The following is a 14522-nucleotide window of genomic DNA, read 5'->3' as shown; positions in this document are numbered from 1 at the left end:
ATGTTCATTTATGGTGAACTGTTTCTTTAAGATCTGTAGGGATGGAAAGGCAATTGAGAATTTTAGACAGATTCGATTGAAACTTTAAAATAATTTTTTTCTCATTAGTGGCAGGTTTTGCACAGGTAGAGAGGTTTTATGGTTTCATCTGCACCACTGCTTGTGTAAACACCATTATGGTTTATAATTAAGGTCCTGACCTGATTTCAGCTCCCAGGATGACTTTTATTAGTGCATGAAAGCCATTTGTAGCAAAACATGGAGTGATTCTCACGTATACCTTCTTTCTGCTCATCTTTTCCTATCATACAGGACCTTAAACCCGGTAACTTGGCTGTAAATGAAGACTGTGAACTTAAGGTAAGAGCATGTTAATCTAAGCTTGCTCTGATTGCATCATAATCATCATCATCATCATCTGTTGCTTTTACTGTCACATCTGTTATTATTATGCTCTGTTGACCAACAGTAGGTTTATGATCACTGAGGCACGCAGTGTTATATGAGCTCTGATAAGTCTAGTTTATGGCTAATGCTTACTCTGCTATCTGTGCCCAGATTTTGGACTTTGGGCTGGCCCGGCTGACTGACGACGAGATGACGGGATACGTTGCCACGCGATGGTACCGTGCCCCAGAGATCATGCTGAACTGGATGCATTACAACATGACAGGTCAGGATTACCCAGAATTCTCACTTGTGTATTGATGAATAAAGACAGGATTTGTTTATATGTCATTTTTATGTTTTGTAACTGAAGGCAACATGGAATAGCATTCACAACTGAATAAATGAATAATCACCTAATGTAGGGTGGGATCTAAGATTATCTGAGAGGATATGATTGGATGTTTAAAAATAAAATGTTATTAATTGGTATTATTTTTCTCCATCTTGGTCAAATTAGCAAAAATGCTTATACTTAATATCACAATATTGTAGTTTTTATTTTACATTTCTTTTTATTAGATTAATTCTTATCGTCACATTTCTTCCTTCTGATTGGCTGACACATATTTATTAATTTCCTGCACAGCTGTGAATTTTGTTCCATGTTTGTTTATCATTATCACCTCATTAAGTTTGAGTTAATGGGTTCTGTTATGGATGAAAACTTGGATTTTATATATATATATATATATATATATATATATATATATATATATATATATATATATATATATATATATATATATATATATATATATGTGTGTGTGTGTGTATATATATATATATATATATATATATATATATATATATATATATATATATATATATGTGTGTGTGTGTGTATATATATATATATATATATATATATATATATTTGTGTTTATATTAATATGGAATATTAATATAAGTGGAATAATTATCTTGTGGTTGTTGTAAACAAACTATTAAAAACAAATTTCAGTGATTGAAATAAAGCTTCTGCATAAATTATAAGTATAAGATGCAAAACTTGTGGAAATTAGAAATTGCCTTGGAAATGTAAAAATGCAAACTAACACTGAAGTTAAAAAAATTATATATACATTTAATGAAAAGCACATGACAATTGTGATAACAATTATTGACACTTAAACTAAAGTTAAAACAAAAGCTGAAAATATAAAAATAAAAGATGATTAAAAAAATAATATTGTAATAGTCTATAAGTAATACTAAAATAATGTGCCACTGAATAATGAATGCACATTGCAGCTGATTCACCACAGATTTACAGATTTTTAAGAATTCAGTGTTCCAGTCAGTTTCCTACTTGATGAAATATAAAACAAACAGTTATTTATTTTTTTCATTAGAATAACATGCACTGATGAATTTTACACAGTAAGATTACGGACATTTGTTAAGAAAGTTTTGTCTTTAACAGAATGTATTTTGTTTGAATGAGAAGAGGGTTTTTGTTTTGTGTTGTAGTGGACATCTGGTCGGTGGGCTGCATAATGGCTGAGCTCCTCACAGGACGGACCTTGTTTCCTGGCACTGATCGTATCCTTTCCCCTTCATTCACCCCATGACCCAAATCTCTTTCTGGAAATAACCTTTAGTTGTGTGATATTTTTTGGCATGCATTGCCCAAGCCCTCCCTCCCTCCCTGCAAGTGTGAAGAAAGACACCTACATGTGTCAGCCAGATCTAATTCATAGAGAGGCAGCGATCCAGAGGGGAATGAGTCAGCTAGTGTCAGCCCGCTGCCTCCCAGTGAGTCACACTGCCTGATGGTCAGGTTGACAAAAAACATGAACTTTGCTCAGTCTTAAAGGACAAAGATTCTTTCACTCCGGGAATATTAATGCTTTGCTGATTCTGTTCTAGTGTGTAAGGTCTTCGAGTCAAACCCCCTGTGAAAAATAAAACACACTCACACATTCAGTCCACATTAAACGGGGTCCTGGCCTTTCCAGAGAGGAAATGTGATCTGCATTTCAAGGAAGTCTGCGAAAGAATAGATTAGGATAAAGTAGTTATTTGGTTGCCTAAACATGCAGACTATCTACTTTCTGTGTGCATTTGTCTTTTCGTGTGTGTATGATAATATCTGCAAATTGGGTGTCAAATTTTTGGGATTAAATGGGGTGCAGAATTGCAAGAATGAATACAATATTAGTTAAAACTCAGTTTGTGTTTAAATGATAGGTGGCACATTCACAGATGCACTGTGTGTTTCTACAACATATTTAGTTTGGCCAGAAATAAACTCTCATTCATTTACTCGCCCTCATGTAATTCCAAGCCATATCATTTTTATATGAGGTGTATTGTGTATTTATTTAAACATGATGTTTTTGACATCAAATAGTCTTGTCTCATATTCACCTTATTTTGCATCCCAGAAGTAACCTATTGTCTGTAAATGTCCAAGACTTTGCATAATAGGTAGATCACTTGAGGGACAATAAATTACAGTTAACAGTAAAACTATGGATGCTACAAACCAGTGTTTAGAATTATGACAATACAATTCAAATAATTTACATTTACATTTAGTCATTTTGCAGACGCTTTTATCCAAAGCGATTTACAATTGGGGAATACATGAAGCGATTCTTCTTAAAGAGGCAAACAGACACAAAAAAGTGCTCGTAATACCAAGTTTTAGGCATTGTTCAAATAAGTACAAGCTAGAAAGGGAAGGAATTAATAAAGAGAAAGATACATTTTTTGGGATGAAGTTAAGTAGCGTCGAAAGAGATGGGTTTTCAGTTGTCGCTTGAAAATTGTCAGGGATTCAGCACTCCGGATAGGGATGGGAAGATCATTCCACCAGCCAGGAATGGTGAACGAGAATGTTCTGGAAAGTGATTTTGAGCCTCTCTGTGAAGGTACTACGAGGCGTCGCTCACTAGCAGATCTCAGACTTCTGGAGGGGATGTAGATTCGTAGTAGTGAGTGGAAGTAGGCGGGTACTGAGCCTGTGGCTGTTCTATATGCAAGCATCAATGTCTTGAACTTGATGGGAGCCGCAAACAGTAGCCAGTGCAAGGAGATAAAGAGAGGTGTAACATGGGCTCTTTTGGGCTCACTGAAGACCAGTCGTGCCGTTGCATTCTGAATCATTTGTAGAGGTTTGATAGTGCTTGATGGAAATTCAACCAGAAGAGCACTGCAGTAGTCCAGCCTAGAAATGACAAGGGCCTGGACAAGAAGTTGTGCAGTATGCTCCGTTAGAAAGGGCTTGATCTTTCTAATGTTGTGCAATGCAAACCTGCAAGATCGAGCAGTCTTTGCAATGTGGTCTTTGAAGGTCAGCTGGTCATCAAAGATTACACCAAGATTTCTGACTGAAGTTGATGGGGAAATTGTAGAAGAACCTAGCTAGATGAAATCATGCTGTAGAGTTGGAGTGGCAGGGAAGACAAGAAGATCAGTCTTTGCCAGGTTGAGCTGTAGGTGATGTTTTTTCATCCATGCCACGATGTCCGCCAGGCAGCCTGAGATCCGTGGAGCTACTGTTGGATCATCTGGTTGAAATGAGAGAGAGAGCTGTATGTCATCAGCATAGCAATGGTAGGAGAAGCCATGTGCCTGTATGATGGGACCCTGCAATGTAGTGTATATGGAGAATAGGAGCGGTCCAAGAACTGATCCCTGAGGAACCCCAGTGACCAGTTGATGTGCTTTGGATACCTCCCCTCCCCAAGCCACCCTAAAAGACCTACCAGTGAGATAGGATTCAAACTAGCGAATGATGCCCGTGTGATGCCCAGTGATGAGAGGGCAGACAGGAGGATCTGATGATTGACAGTGTCAAAAGCAGCAGATAGATCCAGCAGAATAAGAACTGATGATTTGGAATCAGCTTTTGCAATCCGCAGGGCTTCCGTGACTGACAGTAGCCCAGTCTCAGTTAAATGGCCACTCCTAAAACCTGATTGGTTAGCGTCCAGTTTGTTGTTCCGTGAAAGAAACAATGATACCTGGTTGAAAACAACTCGTTCGAGGGTTTTCGCTATGAATGGAAGGAGAGAGACAGGTCTGTAGCTGTCTATAAGAGAAGTGTTTAATGTAGTTTTTTGAGCAGTGGGGTTACCTGAGCCTGATAAAATGCAGAGGGGAAGGTGCCTGTGTGGAGAGATGTGTTGATGATATGTGTGAGTGCTGGTAAGTGTGTAGGAGAGATAGGAGAAGGTGTGAGGGGGACTGGGTCTAGAGGGCATGTTGTAGGGTGGCTTGAGAGGAGAAGTTTTGATACTTCTGCCTCAGTGAGGCGACAGAAGGAGAAGATGGGGGTTTTAGCAGTGGGTGTGGTGTGTTTGAGGTCCTGTGTGTGTGGGGGGCTGAGAATTGACTACTGATTGTTCTATTTTTGTCTGTGAAGAATGTGGTGAAATCATCAGCTGTTATAGAAGTGGTGGGAGGTGGTGGAGTTGACTCCATTTACTTTCACTGTAAAGAAATGAGCAGCTTAGACGTCCTCAAAAATATCTCCTTTTGTGTTGCAAGAAAGTTAGTCATAAAGGTTTGGAACAGCATGAAAGTGAGTAAATGATCATTTTTGGCCACACTATGCCTTTGAAGGGTTCATGAACTGCATTTTTTATTATTTTATAACATACTCTGATGTTCACTTATAATGTTAGCGTGACTTTTTTTTTTTACATCAAAAAACATAATTTAGTAAAGTAACGGGCTATTTTCTGTCCTGTTTTTGAGCATCTCTGCAGAAGGCTCTGTTTTTATAGGCGGGGGCGCATTCAAGACTTGCAAGTAAATGCCCACTGCTGTGATTGGCTGACAGTTTCACTTATTAAAATAACAGATGGATGCTGCTCTGACGCACTCTGAAAACAACATAGGTCATTTGGGTTAAAAACGTATAAATACTCCGTTTATATTAAGATCAAGGTAAATTTGATTTCTCAGTTCATGACCCCTTTAAATACACACACACACACACACACGCACGCATGACCTGAATGTTGATTTGTTGCATTTATGCATGTTTCTAACTGCATGAATGAACTACCCCAATCTCTCATCTACTTACTTGTAAACACTTTTTAGTGTTCATGCAGTGATACCCCTTTACCTTCATCAGCTTTTCACTTACATTTTGATGAGTGTTTGCGCTTTTTGCTAACATCCACCTTTGTCAGATTTGAACATAGTGTGGCTCTGGAAGTGTAAATGCAGTAAATGCAGAGTGTAAAAAAAAAGTGTGTAGAACTAGCCCACTTTCTGTAGCTCACACCTTCCTGTCACACTCAGTTGTTAAACATATTCACAAGTTTTCACTGACTGCATTTACGTGCATAAGAATATTCCTATGTAAATCAGAATTTGGTCATATTCTGATTATGTAAGCAGCCATACTTCAATAATGTAAGCATATTCCAATTTTGCAATCTTAATGTAAACGCATTAACTATAATGAGGTTAAGCCAGTATTTTGGTTTTTAGAAATCTGCATGTATTCATCAGAATTTTGGATCATGTAAACTTTTTAATTTTTGGAATATCCTCCGTGACTGAACATTATATACTAATTTTATATGTTATATCTAAAGAAAGGTAATTTTTGGTGATATTATTGTAGGGTTCTGAAAAATTAATTGATGAAACCACTTTTAGAGATAGGAATTAACTTATTAATATATATCTATATACACTACCGTTCAAAGGTTTGTATGTAAAAAATTTTTTGTTTTTGAAATGAGTCTCTAATGCTTACCAAGGCTGCATTTATTTAATCAAAAATACAGTAAAAACAGTAATATTGTGAAATGTTATTACTATTTAAAACAATGGTTTTCTATTTTAATGTACTTTAAAATATATTTTTTCCCTGTGATGCAAAGCTGATTTTTCAGCATCATTACTCCAGTCTTCAGTGTCACATGTTCCTTCAGAAATCATTCTGATATGTTGATTTGCTGGCGATACTTTTCAAAAAGTTGAAAAGTGTTTGGAAATAGAAATCTTTTTTTTAACATTATAAATGTCTTTTATAGTTTTTTTTGTTTAATTTTTATGTGTCTTTTTTGATTTTTGATCATTTTTATTTATTTATTTATGTTTATATGTATTTTGTGATGTATTGTGAGAGTGAGTTATAGGTAGGGGACTGAGACATGTAAATGTCTTCATCAGAATAACAGCTTAACCAGAATATGAAGAATAATCTGTAAACCAGAATAATCTGTAAATGATGTGCATGTAAATGTGGTCAGTGTCATGTACAGTTGTACAGAACACATCTGCCTGACACGCTGTTGCATTCACTCAGATTTTGTCTGCTGGAAGTGTACTTCGGTCAGGTAAGTGTACTAGCTTACATCTGCTGTGCCAACTCTCTCAGTGAAACAAGAGAGGAACCTGAGAAGCGCCGTGAGCTCCATTCATTGTTATTACAGGATGCATGTTGGCTTTGAACCAATCATGACTCAGTTTTATTTCTTCATTTATCCCATTTTCCTGTGCTGTTTTTATTCTTTTGTTAAACGATTACTTTTCTTATTGTTGTTTTACTTTTTCTTTTCCCCAATCCCTGCTTTCATAGTCACCCCATTCCCTGCATTTTCCTTTATTTTGCTCTTAAAGATATTGATCAGTTGAAGCTTATCTTGATGCTCGTCGGAACCCCAGAGCCAGAGCTCTTGACGAAAATCTCTTCAGAGTCTGTGAGTTTTCTGTTCTGCTCGAGTTTGACTTCCTCTGTGTCGCAATGACGGCCTGGTGATCAGTTCTGCTTGCTTCAGTCACCTCGATGTCACATTGCTTTTTCCCCTTCCTTATTCACTAGCATGAATTACCAGTTATGCAGTCACCTTAAAATAATAAGTAGAAGTCAGATAGCTGGCAGATGATTTTGCAAAATCAGCCCATGCTTGCGAGTGTATAGCAGTGGCTTTCTCAATCCTCACTCTTCTGCATCCTGCACTTCCTGTTGCATTTCCTGTGTCTTTTTCAACACTGGATTGATTCACATGGGATGCATGGGTCTACTCTTAACATGGTGTGCATTTGTGTTGCCTCTCTTCTTCTTCCTGTCCTGTTTTTCCCATAATCTCGGCATCAAGCCGCATAGATGGTCGCATTGTTTTCCTGTTTTTCCACTCCTATTTGTGAGTGTATTTTATCGTACACCCCTTGACCTGGGTTCCCCAGATATAAACCAGCTTCAGCAGATAATGCGCCTGACGGGAACCCCGCCAGACTCTCTAATAAGCAGGATGCCGAGCCACGAGGTGAGAACGCCGGTCCACGTCTGGCTGTAGAATGTCACAGAAAATCCTCCAGATCCGGGCCGCTCTGGAACGAGGGACTACGTTTCCCCTATGTGACACTTTTCTGTTTGCTATGGGTCGTTTATGAGTTTCCAAACCTCTCCCAACATCCCTCTTTCCCAGCTACTGCCTGCTTTTCGTATGCAACACGTCTGACCTCATTTCCGCCCACTGCGGTCCTACAGTTCACTGCAAGGCTGAGTTTATAGACAAATACCGCTACTCTTATTAAACACAGGCATGCAGTGGGTTCAGACTGCTTGAGCTCTAACATAATGTTCTGTCCAGTAAACCAAAGCCACAGTGTTGGTTTAACATTGTCTGAGGTCCACTGGAAAACACTGAACTAGATCGAGATTAACATTTGAGCAAGAAATATGATGGAAGAACAGAAATTGGCCCAAAGAATATTTGCACATTTTAACCAACGTTAAAAATGTGGGAAGCTCACTGCATTAGATTTAAAATATCAATGACATTTATATATTTAAAATGTGGCTTAATTTGTGCAAAATACTTTAGGTTGAGATAATTCTTAATCTTGATGGAGTATTGCAGTGATGATGTATTTTTGTTGCCCAATCTTGAAGTTTACGTCACTCTGGTTTCCTCGACAAAAACCCACTAGGATTTTTCTGTTGGCTTTTGGATTATTGCTGAAAATAAGCTCGGGGAGCAACGAACATGTTTTGTTCATAATCTTCACAAATGAACACAACTTTTATGAATTTTGAAACCTAAATACAATTTAAATGTAGGCTATAAATGTCTACACCATGGTCGCATGACTTTAATGTCACCACTGTTAAACATCCAACAACACTTTCAGTCTTTTAAAAAAAAAAAAAAAAAGTTTGATTAGTTTGCAAGAGCGTGATTAACAAAGCAAGGCAGTGAAAGTTGACTACCTCTTTATTTCTTTTTAACCACTTGTTAGCTTACCTTAAAAAAATCTATGGGGATTATTGGTGTATTTTATGTTGAAGAATAAAATGTGAAAACATATTGAGCTTGTTTCCAAAGTTTGGCCTTCAAAATACATCATCCATACAGCACTCTATATTGTCATGCTTTTTTCTTAGCCATCTTTGTTTGCTTTACTTTGTCCCAGATTTTGTCCTTATTTTGACTCTTTAATAATTATATGTGATCCTTTAATGTGTGTGTGTGTGTGTGTGTTTCTAATCAACAGGCACAGAACTACATCAGTTCCCTTGCTTATATGCCCAAGAGGAACTTTGCAGATGTGTTTATTGGTGCAAACCCATTAGGTAACAATTCTGGCTTTTCCCATATTAGCAATGCCTGAGAAACCCCTTTTTTTCATTGAAACTCAGCCGGAGGATGCAGACCTCTTTCAAAAGCGGCCCACGCTTCTAGTAACTTAAGATCTGAGCAGCAGTAATATTATTAACTTCATCAGCTGATTTTAAATTGAGGTCCAGGGCCCCACAGGGAGCCGCATATTTTTTTCTTTCTTTACAAGGCTGTCAAAGTTAACATGTTAACTTTCGATATTAATATTTTTAATGTAATATTTTATTATTTCTAGTCAGAAATCATGATGTTAATTACAATTATATAATTTTTTTGACAGCCTTAAATTATAATTATTAGAAATAACAAGTCTGATTTCTATTTTAAAGTTTTATATTAAATATAAAAATAAAGTACACGTTTTCTTAATAATATGTATTACCATTTGGGGTCAGTAGGATTAAAAAATAATAATAATAATAATAATTTTAGTTTGAGCAGGGATGCATTAAATTGATCAAAAGTGTTTATGATGTTACTAAAGATTTCTTTTTAAAATAAGTTTTTTTTTATAATCCAGCAACATTCTATTAATCAGAGAAAAAAAAAATCATGGTTCCCATAAAAATATTAAGCAGCAAAACTGTTTTCAACATTGATTAAAATAATACTTTCTTTTAAAAAAAAAAAATTTTTTTAGAATGATTTCTGAAGGATCATGTGACACTGAAGACTGAAGTAATGATGCTGAAAATTCAGCTTTGCATCACAGAAATAAATTACAGTTTAAAATATATTGAAATAGAAATGTTATTTTTAAGTTGCAATAATATTTAAAAATATTGCTGTATTTTCGATCTAATAAATGCAGCCTTGGTGAACAGAAGAGACTTTCGGAAGCATTAATAAATAATATTGGAGTGTAGTAAAAATATTATTTTTTAATTAGTTTTGGTTTTAGTACAGTGACAGTATACAATCTTTAAAAAACAGTATAAATAGTACAATATATTTTCTCATAGTATAAATTGTTCTTTTATATTTGAACATATTTAGTTGCCTTTTACACTTTATAATTCCGAATGGTGCTTTTTGAGACTCTGTCTGGTGTTATTTGTTAGCTGTGGACCTGCTGGAGAAGATGCTGGTTCTGGACACAGATAAACGGATAACTGCGTCACAGGCTCTCGCGCACCCGTACTTCGCCCAGTACCACGACCCGGATGACGAGCCCGAGGCAGAGCCCTACGACCAGAGCTTCGAGAGTCGCGAACTGGACATCGAAGAGTGGAAACGTAAGCCTGCACCATTTAAACCTCAGAGAGATGACATTCTATTGGCCAGCATCTCCATGATGTGACAGTTGTGCTTTTAACAGTCGGCGTCTGTCCACAGAGCTCACGTATGAGGAGGTGATCAGCTTTGAGCCCCCTGTGTTCGACGGAGACGTGATGGAGTCATGAAGGCCGCTCCACCTCCAGGACCTTCATCCATGCAGGAAAATCACATTCAAGTGCCTGCCATCATCAAGTGCTGGCTTTACCCCTGTTCTGAGCCTGCTTATCCATGCCTTCATACACACACACACACACACAAAATGTGCAAACTTTCAAAAAGGACACTGAGAATGTAAGGTTTTGTGTCATGTGACCCAGTAATTTAAAGGGATAGTTCACCTAAAAATGTCGTTCCAAACCTGTGTGAGTTTCTTTCATCTGATGAACACAAAAGAATATTTGGTTGGTGACCAACATTCTTCGAAATCTTGTTCAGCGGAAAAGAAACTCATACAAGTTTGGAACAATTTGAGGGTGAGAAAAATAACAAAGTTTACTTTCTAGGCCAGAACGCTTTCTCAGTAAAAAGCAATCAGTCATTCAAAGCTCACAGTTTAATATTCTTTCTCTGGGGAAGCAAAACATTTACCTCCGAACTCCGCTTGTAGCCTATACAATACACAGAGGCCAGAAAAACTCAAGTATTGTCAGAATACTACGTTTTAGATATGTAAATAAAATGGCACTGCTGTACATAAATGATGATGATGTGCAGCTACAGTTTTATTTAGTATTTGCAGCAAAGCACGCATCACAGAATGTGATCTGCATTATAAATAGCAAATGGATGAACTAAAGCGGGAATCCGCTCCGCTCAAGAGAATGTAATTATTATTTCGTGCTCTGTGTAGACGCAGTGATCTTCTGCCATCCGCCAATAACCGATGACAAAAACAGTAATAAATGTGCAGATATTTAGAAGAGCATGTGGTGTTCAGTTCCTCACAATGTTCTTACATATAAAAATGTTACGGGCCAATCTCACAAAACCTCTCCGGAATATGTCCAGATCATAATTAACCAGGACAAAAATTCTCTTGCATAAAGAAAACAAAGCCAATAATTATATAGATTTACAACCGAAAAAAAAAATCCTGTATTACAGTAATGAGACTCGCCTTTCAAAAAACTGTTGTGAAAATCGAGGTTTCTGAAGATAGGCTTCCTTCTTCCCATCTACAGGATTATTTTCGACGTGGTGAAGTGTGATTTGGACATGTTTTTGGCTGCTTTTGTGTGGTTTCTGCCTGTGGCTGTTCCCTTCACTCCATGTTAAAGGGCAGCTGATGCTCTAGCTAGACTAGAGAGTCATTTCTCCCCTCATTAATTTATTATTTATGTAAATTGAGAGAAATGGTTTGGATCTGGGTTTAACAGGAAGTTCCTGACACCAGAAGCACTCCACGAGCGAGACACCGCTGCATTATGGTCCACTGTAAAGTGGTTCCCCTTTATTTTTGCTTGCCCTGGGAAAGACACACAGCCGGAAAGTTCATATGATGCGAAAATGAACGATCCTGAGCCACTATTCTGCTTTTCCGATCTTAATTTAACAGCCCAGACTAGAAGACTGTCTCATCAAGTGTTTTCATAAGCGGAGCCGGAATCTAACTTATTGTATCTGTGGTTTAAGATTATTTTTAAAGTGTTTTCTTTTTCACTGTATATTATCACTTAATTTTATTCAGCAATATTTTCTGTGTTGAGCATGTATTGTTATATGTGAGGGGGGTGTTTGTTTGTATGAACATTTACAGTTTTCTGACGAGTGCAAAATCACTGAAAGTGTCAATCAGCAGCGAGATCCATTACACGTGCTTTATACTTCATATTTGTTGCATGGAATCCATTGTTCATGGAAAATAGATGATTGTATCTCTCTTTTTGTGCATATAACCGGGTTTTTCTTCAGTCGCACACAAGTTATGTGGTCTGTGAACATTAACAACCACTGCTATACAGGAATAAAAGCAATTATTTTTCACAACATTCATTCTTTGGTATTTAATTTGCACAAAAATAGCGATTTTTGTACTTGTCTAATCTTGAAATACACAAGGGATTATTTAAAGTTGCATCTTGTGTAAACTATTTTTTGGGAAACACTGCCACCAAGTGGTAAACTCACTCAAAATGTATGTGAAGTAGTGTGTTACATAATAAACATGTATTGCAGATGACCACAAACCACTGCAATTCTTAATATGAGTCATCATTTATGAAATAATCACTCACTGACACATTTTCTTTTAACCTCTGGTGACGCCAAAAGCTCAGGAAACTCAAAAATGGAGTAAAATATGTCTATGATTGTGCTTAAAATCTTTGGACCAAAAATCTATTGAGCATTTTCATGCTGTTGTAGTCCAGGGAAAAACTTATAGAATTAACTGAACACATTTTGATAGTTTATGACAACATAGAGCATGCCGGTGGGGTCAGTTGTCACAATGGGAAACTATGCTTATTGACACTGATTGAGGACTGATTATTTTTTATTTCAATAAAATAAATGTACTCTGTTTTAGTTCTATAATGTTTTTCTATTTAATATTTTGTATTTTCAGGTGATCTTATGGCATTAAATTATATTTATGGAATAATTATGATCCATTTATTACCGGTTAACCACTTTTTGAGCATAGATCTGAAAATTTAATTTCTGTCAAAAATCTTGAATGCTTTGGAGCACAGACTTAAGTTTAGTCTCTTTTTAAAAAGACCATTTTTAAGTTTATTATAATTAAATGCACAAAATGTTATTTGAAATATATTTTTGAAAACATTTTACTCTAAAACTCTTAAAAATTAAATATTTTTTTCAGAACCATTTATCCTTTTTAATTCATTTCCATGATTTTTGTGTGTGTTCCTACTACATTACGGGGACTGAATGTACCCAGTCAATTTTGATTTTCTGGGGACATTTTTTTTTTAGGTTTCCATGAAGAAACTATAGCTTATAAATCATGCAGAATGAAGTTTTTTCTAAAAATGCTGAAAGGTTTGTTTGAGGGGTGGGAATAGAAAATACAGTTTTTTACAGAATAAAAACCATTACATTTAATGCATGTCCCCATGATAAAACATGGAAACCCAACATGTGTATGTGTGTGTGTGTGTGTGTGTGTGTGTGCATATGTTGTATAACATGTTGTACTGTGTATATTGTTTATTCTCATGTAAAATGGCCCTGGTTAATGCCAGGTCTGTGTCTAATAAGACTTTTATTTTGAATGACTTTTACTTGTCGCTGCTTAGACTTTTTATTTTTGGACTGGAGCTGTTGAGTCATTGATATTGATATTGTGATGTCCATTAAATAGTAGCTTTATTAGCGCTCCAAGGTGTGTTTGAAGAGGAGGTGGGGTGGCTATGGTTTTTAGGAACCAGTACAAAATACAGACAATCTTTGCTGAGAACTTTTCTACATTCGAATCACAATGTGTACTGATAAAATCTCCTACCACTCCGATGCTATGTGTCTTGGTTTACAGACCTCCAAAGCCAGATAAAGATTTTATAAAGGAGTTTTCTGATTCCAAATCTCATATTGTTATATTATATGATCATCTGTTTATTTTGGGTGATTTTAATATTCACGTCTGCTGTCCTGGAAAGCCTGTGGTCAGTGAGTTTACTCATGTTTTGGACTCTTTTGGTATTATTCAGCATGTTGATAGAGCTACGCATGCACTTGGGCATACTCTTTTTTTTAATTATTATTATTAAGGAGGAAATATATAGAGTACAGATAAGCTTAACAGAATTCAAATCAGAAGTTCCTCCTAATTTTCCTTATGCAAACAAAATCTAACCACGTTATAGTTCTTTCTGCAGTTATTAACTATATATTTATACATAACCCTGCATACACAATAAACATCACAATCCTATACATGCACATACAATCTATACACTGTACATGCAGACATATGCACATATTTTCTAACATACTATACAGAAAGTCCTAAAACAAAACAACATCCAAGTCTCCTCTGCCTTCTTCCAATAAATACCTTATAAAGGGTTCCTAAGTTTTAGAAAACTGTAGTCTCTTATTCCTTAGACAGAGCCATATATGCTCCAAATGTAGTGTATTTGTGAGTTCGTCAAGCCACAGCTGGAAAGGAGGTGGCAGTTTATTTTTCCAGATTGTTAAAATAAGCTTTTTGGTTATTAAAAGTCCATAGGAAAG

General features: G+C 36.3%; 1 protein-coding gene across 2 annotated transcripts in view; it reads left to right on the top strand.

Annotated features, from left to right (window-relative positions):
• The window catches only part of LOC109098337 (mitogen-activated protein kinase 14B-like), a 34430-nt gene extending 22117 nt beyond the window's left edge, over positions 1 to 12313 (top strand). The window contains exons 6-12 of one of the 2 annotated variants that reach the window (XM_042766030.1): positions 313 to 360; positions 559 to 673; positions 1921 to 1992; positions 7612 to 7691; positions 8923 to 9001; positions 10109 to 10282; positions 10383 to 12313. In XM_042766030.1, coding sequence (XP_042621964.1) covers positions 313 to 360; positions 559 to 673; positions 1921 to 1992; positions 7612 to 7691; positions 8923 to 9001; positions 10109 to 10282; positions 10383 to 10450 — 636 coding nt within the window. In that variant the 3' untranslated portion in view covers positions 10451 to 12313. Of the gene's footprint in view, positions 1 to 312; positions 361 to 558; positions 674 to 1920; positions 1993 to 7044; positions 7125 to 7611; positions 7692 to 8922; positions 9002 to 10108; positions 10283 to 10382 lie in introns of both variants that reach the window. The other variant, XM_042766031.1, reaches the window with a different exon arrangement.
• Positions 12314 to 14522: the final 2209 nt, after the last annotated feature.

This window comes from Cyprinus carpio, chromosome A11 (assembly GCF_018340385.1).
Source record: "Cyprinus carpio isolate SPL01 chromosome A11, ASM1834038v1, whole genome shotgun sequence".
In the NCBI taxonomy this organism is placed as follows: Eukaryota; Metazoa; Chordata; class Actinopteri; order Cypriniformes; family Cyprinidae; genus Cyprinus; species Cyprinus carpio.
Note: the sequence above shows the minus strand (reverse complement) of the source record. Positions and strands in the feature narration are given on the sequence as shown.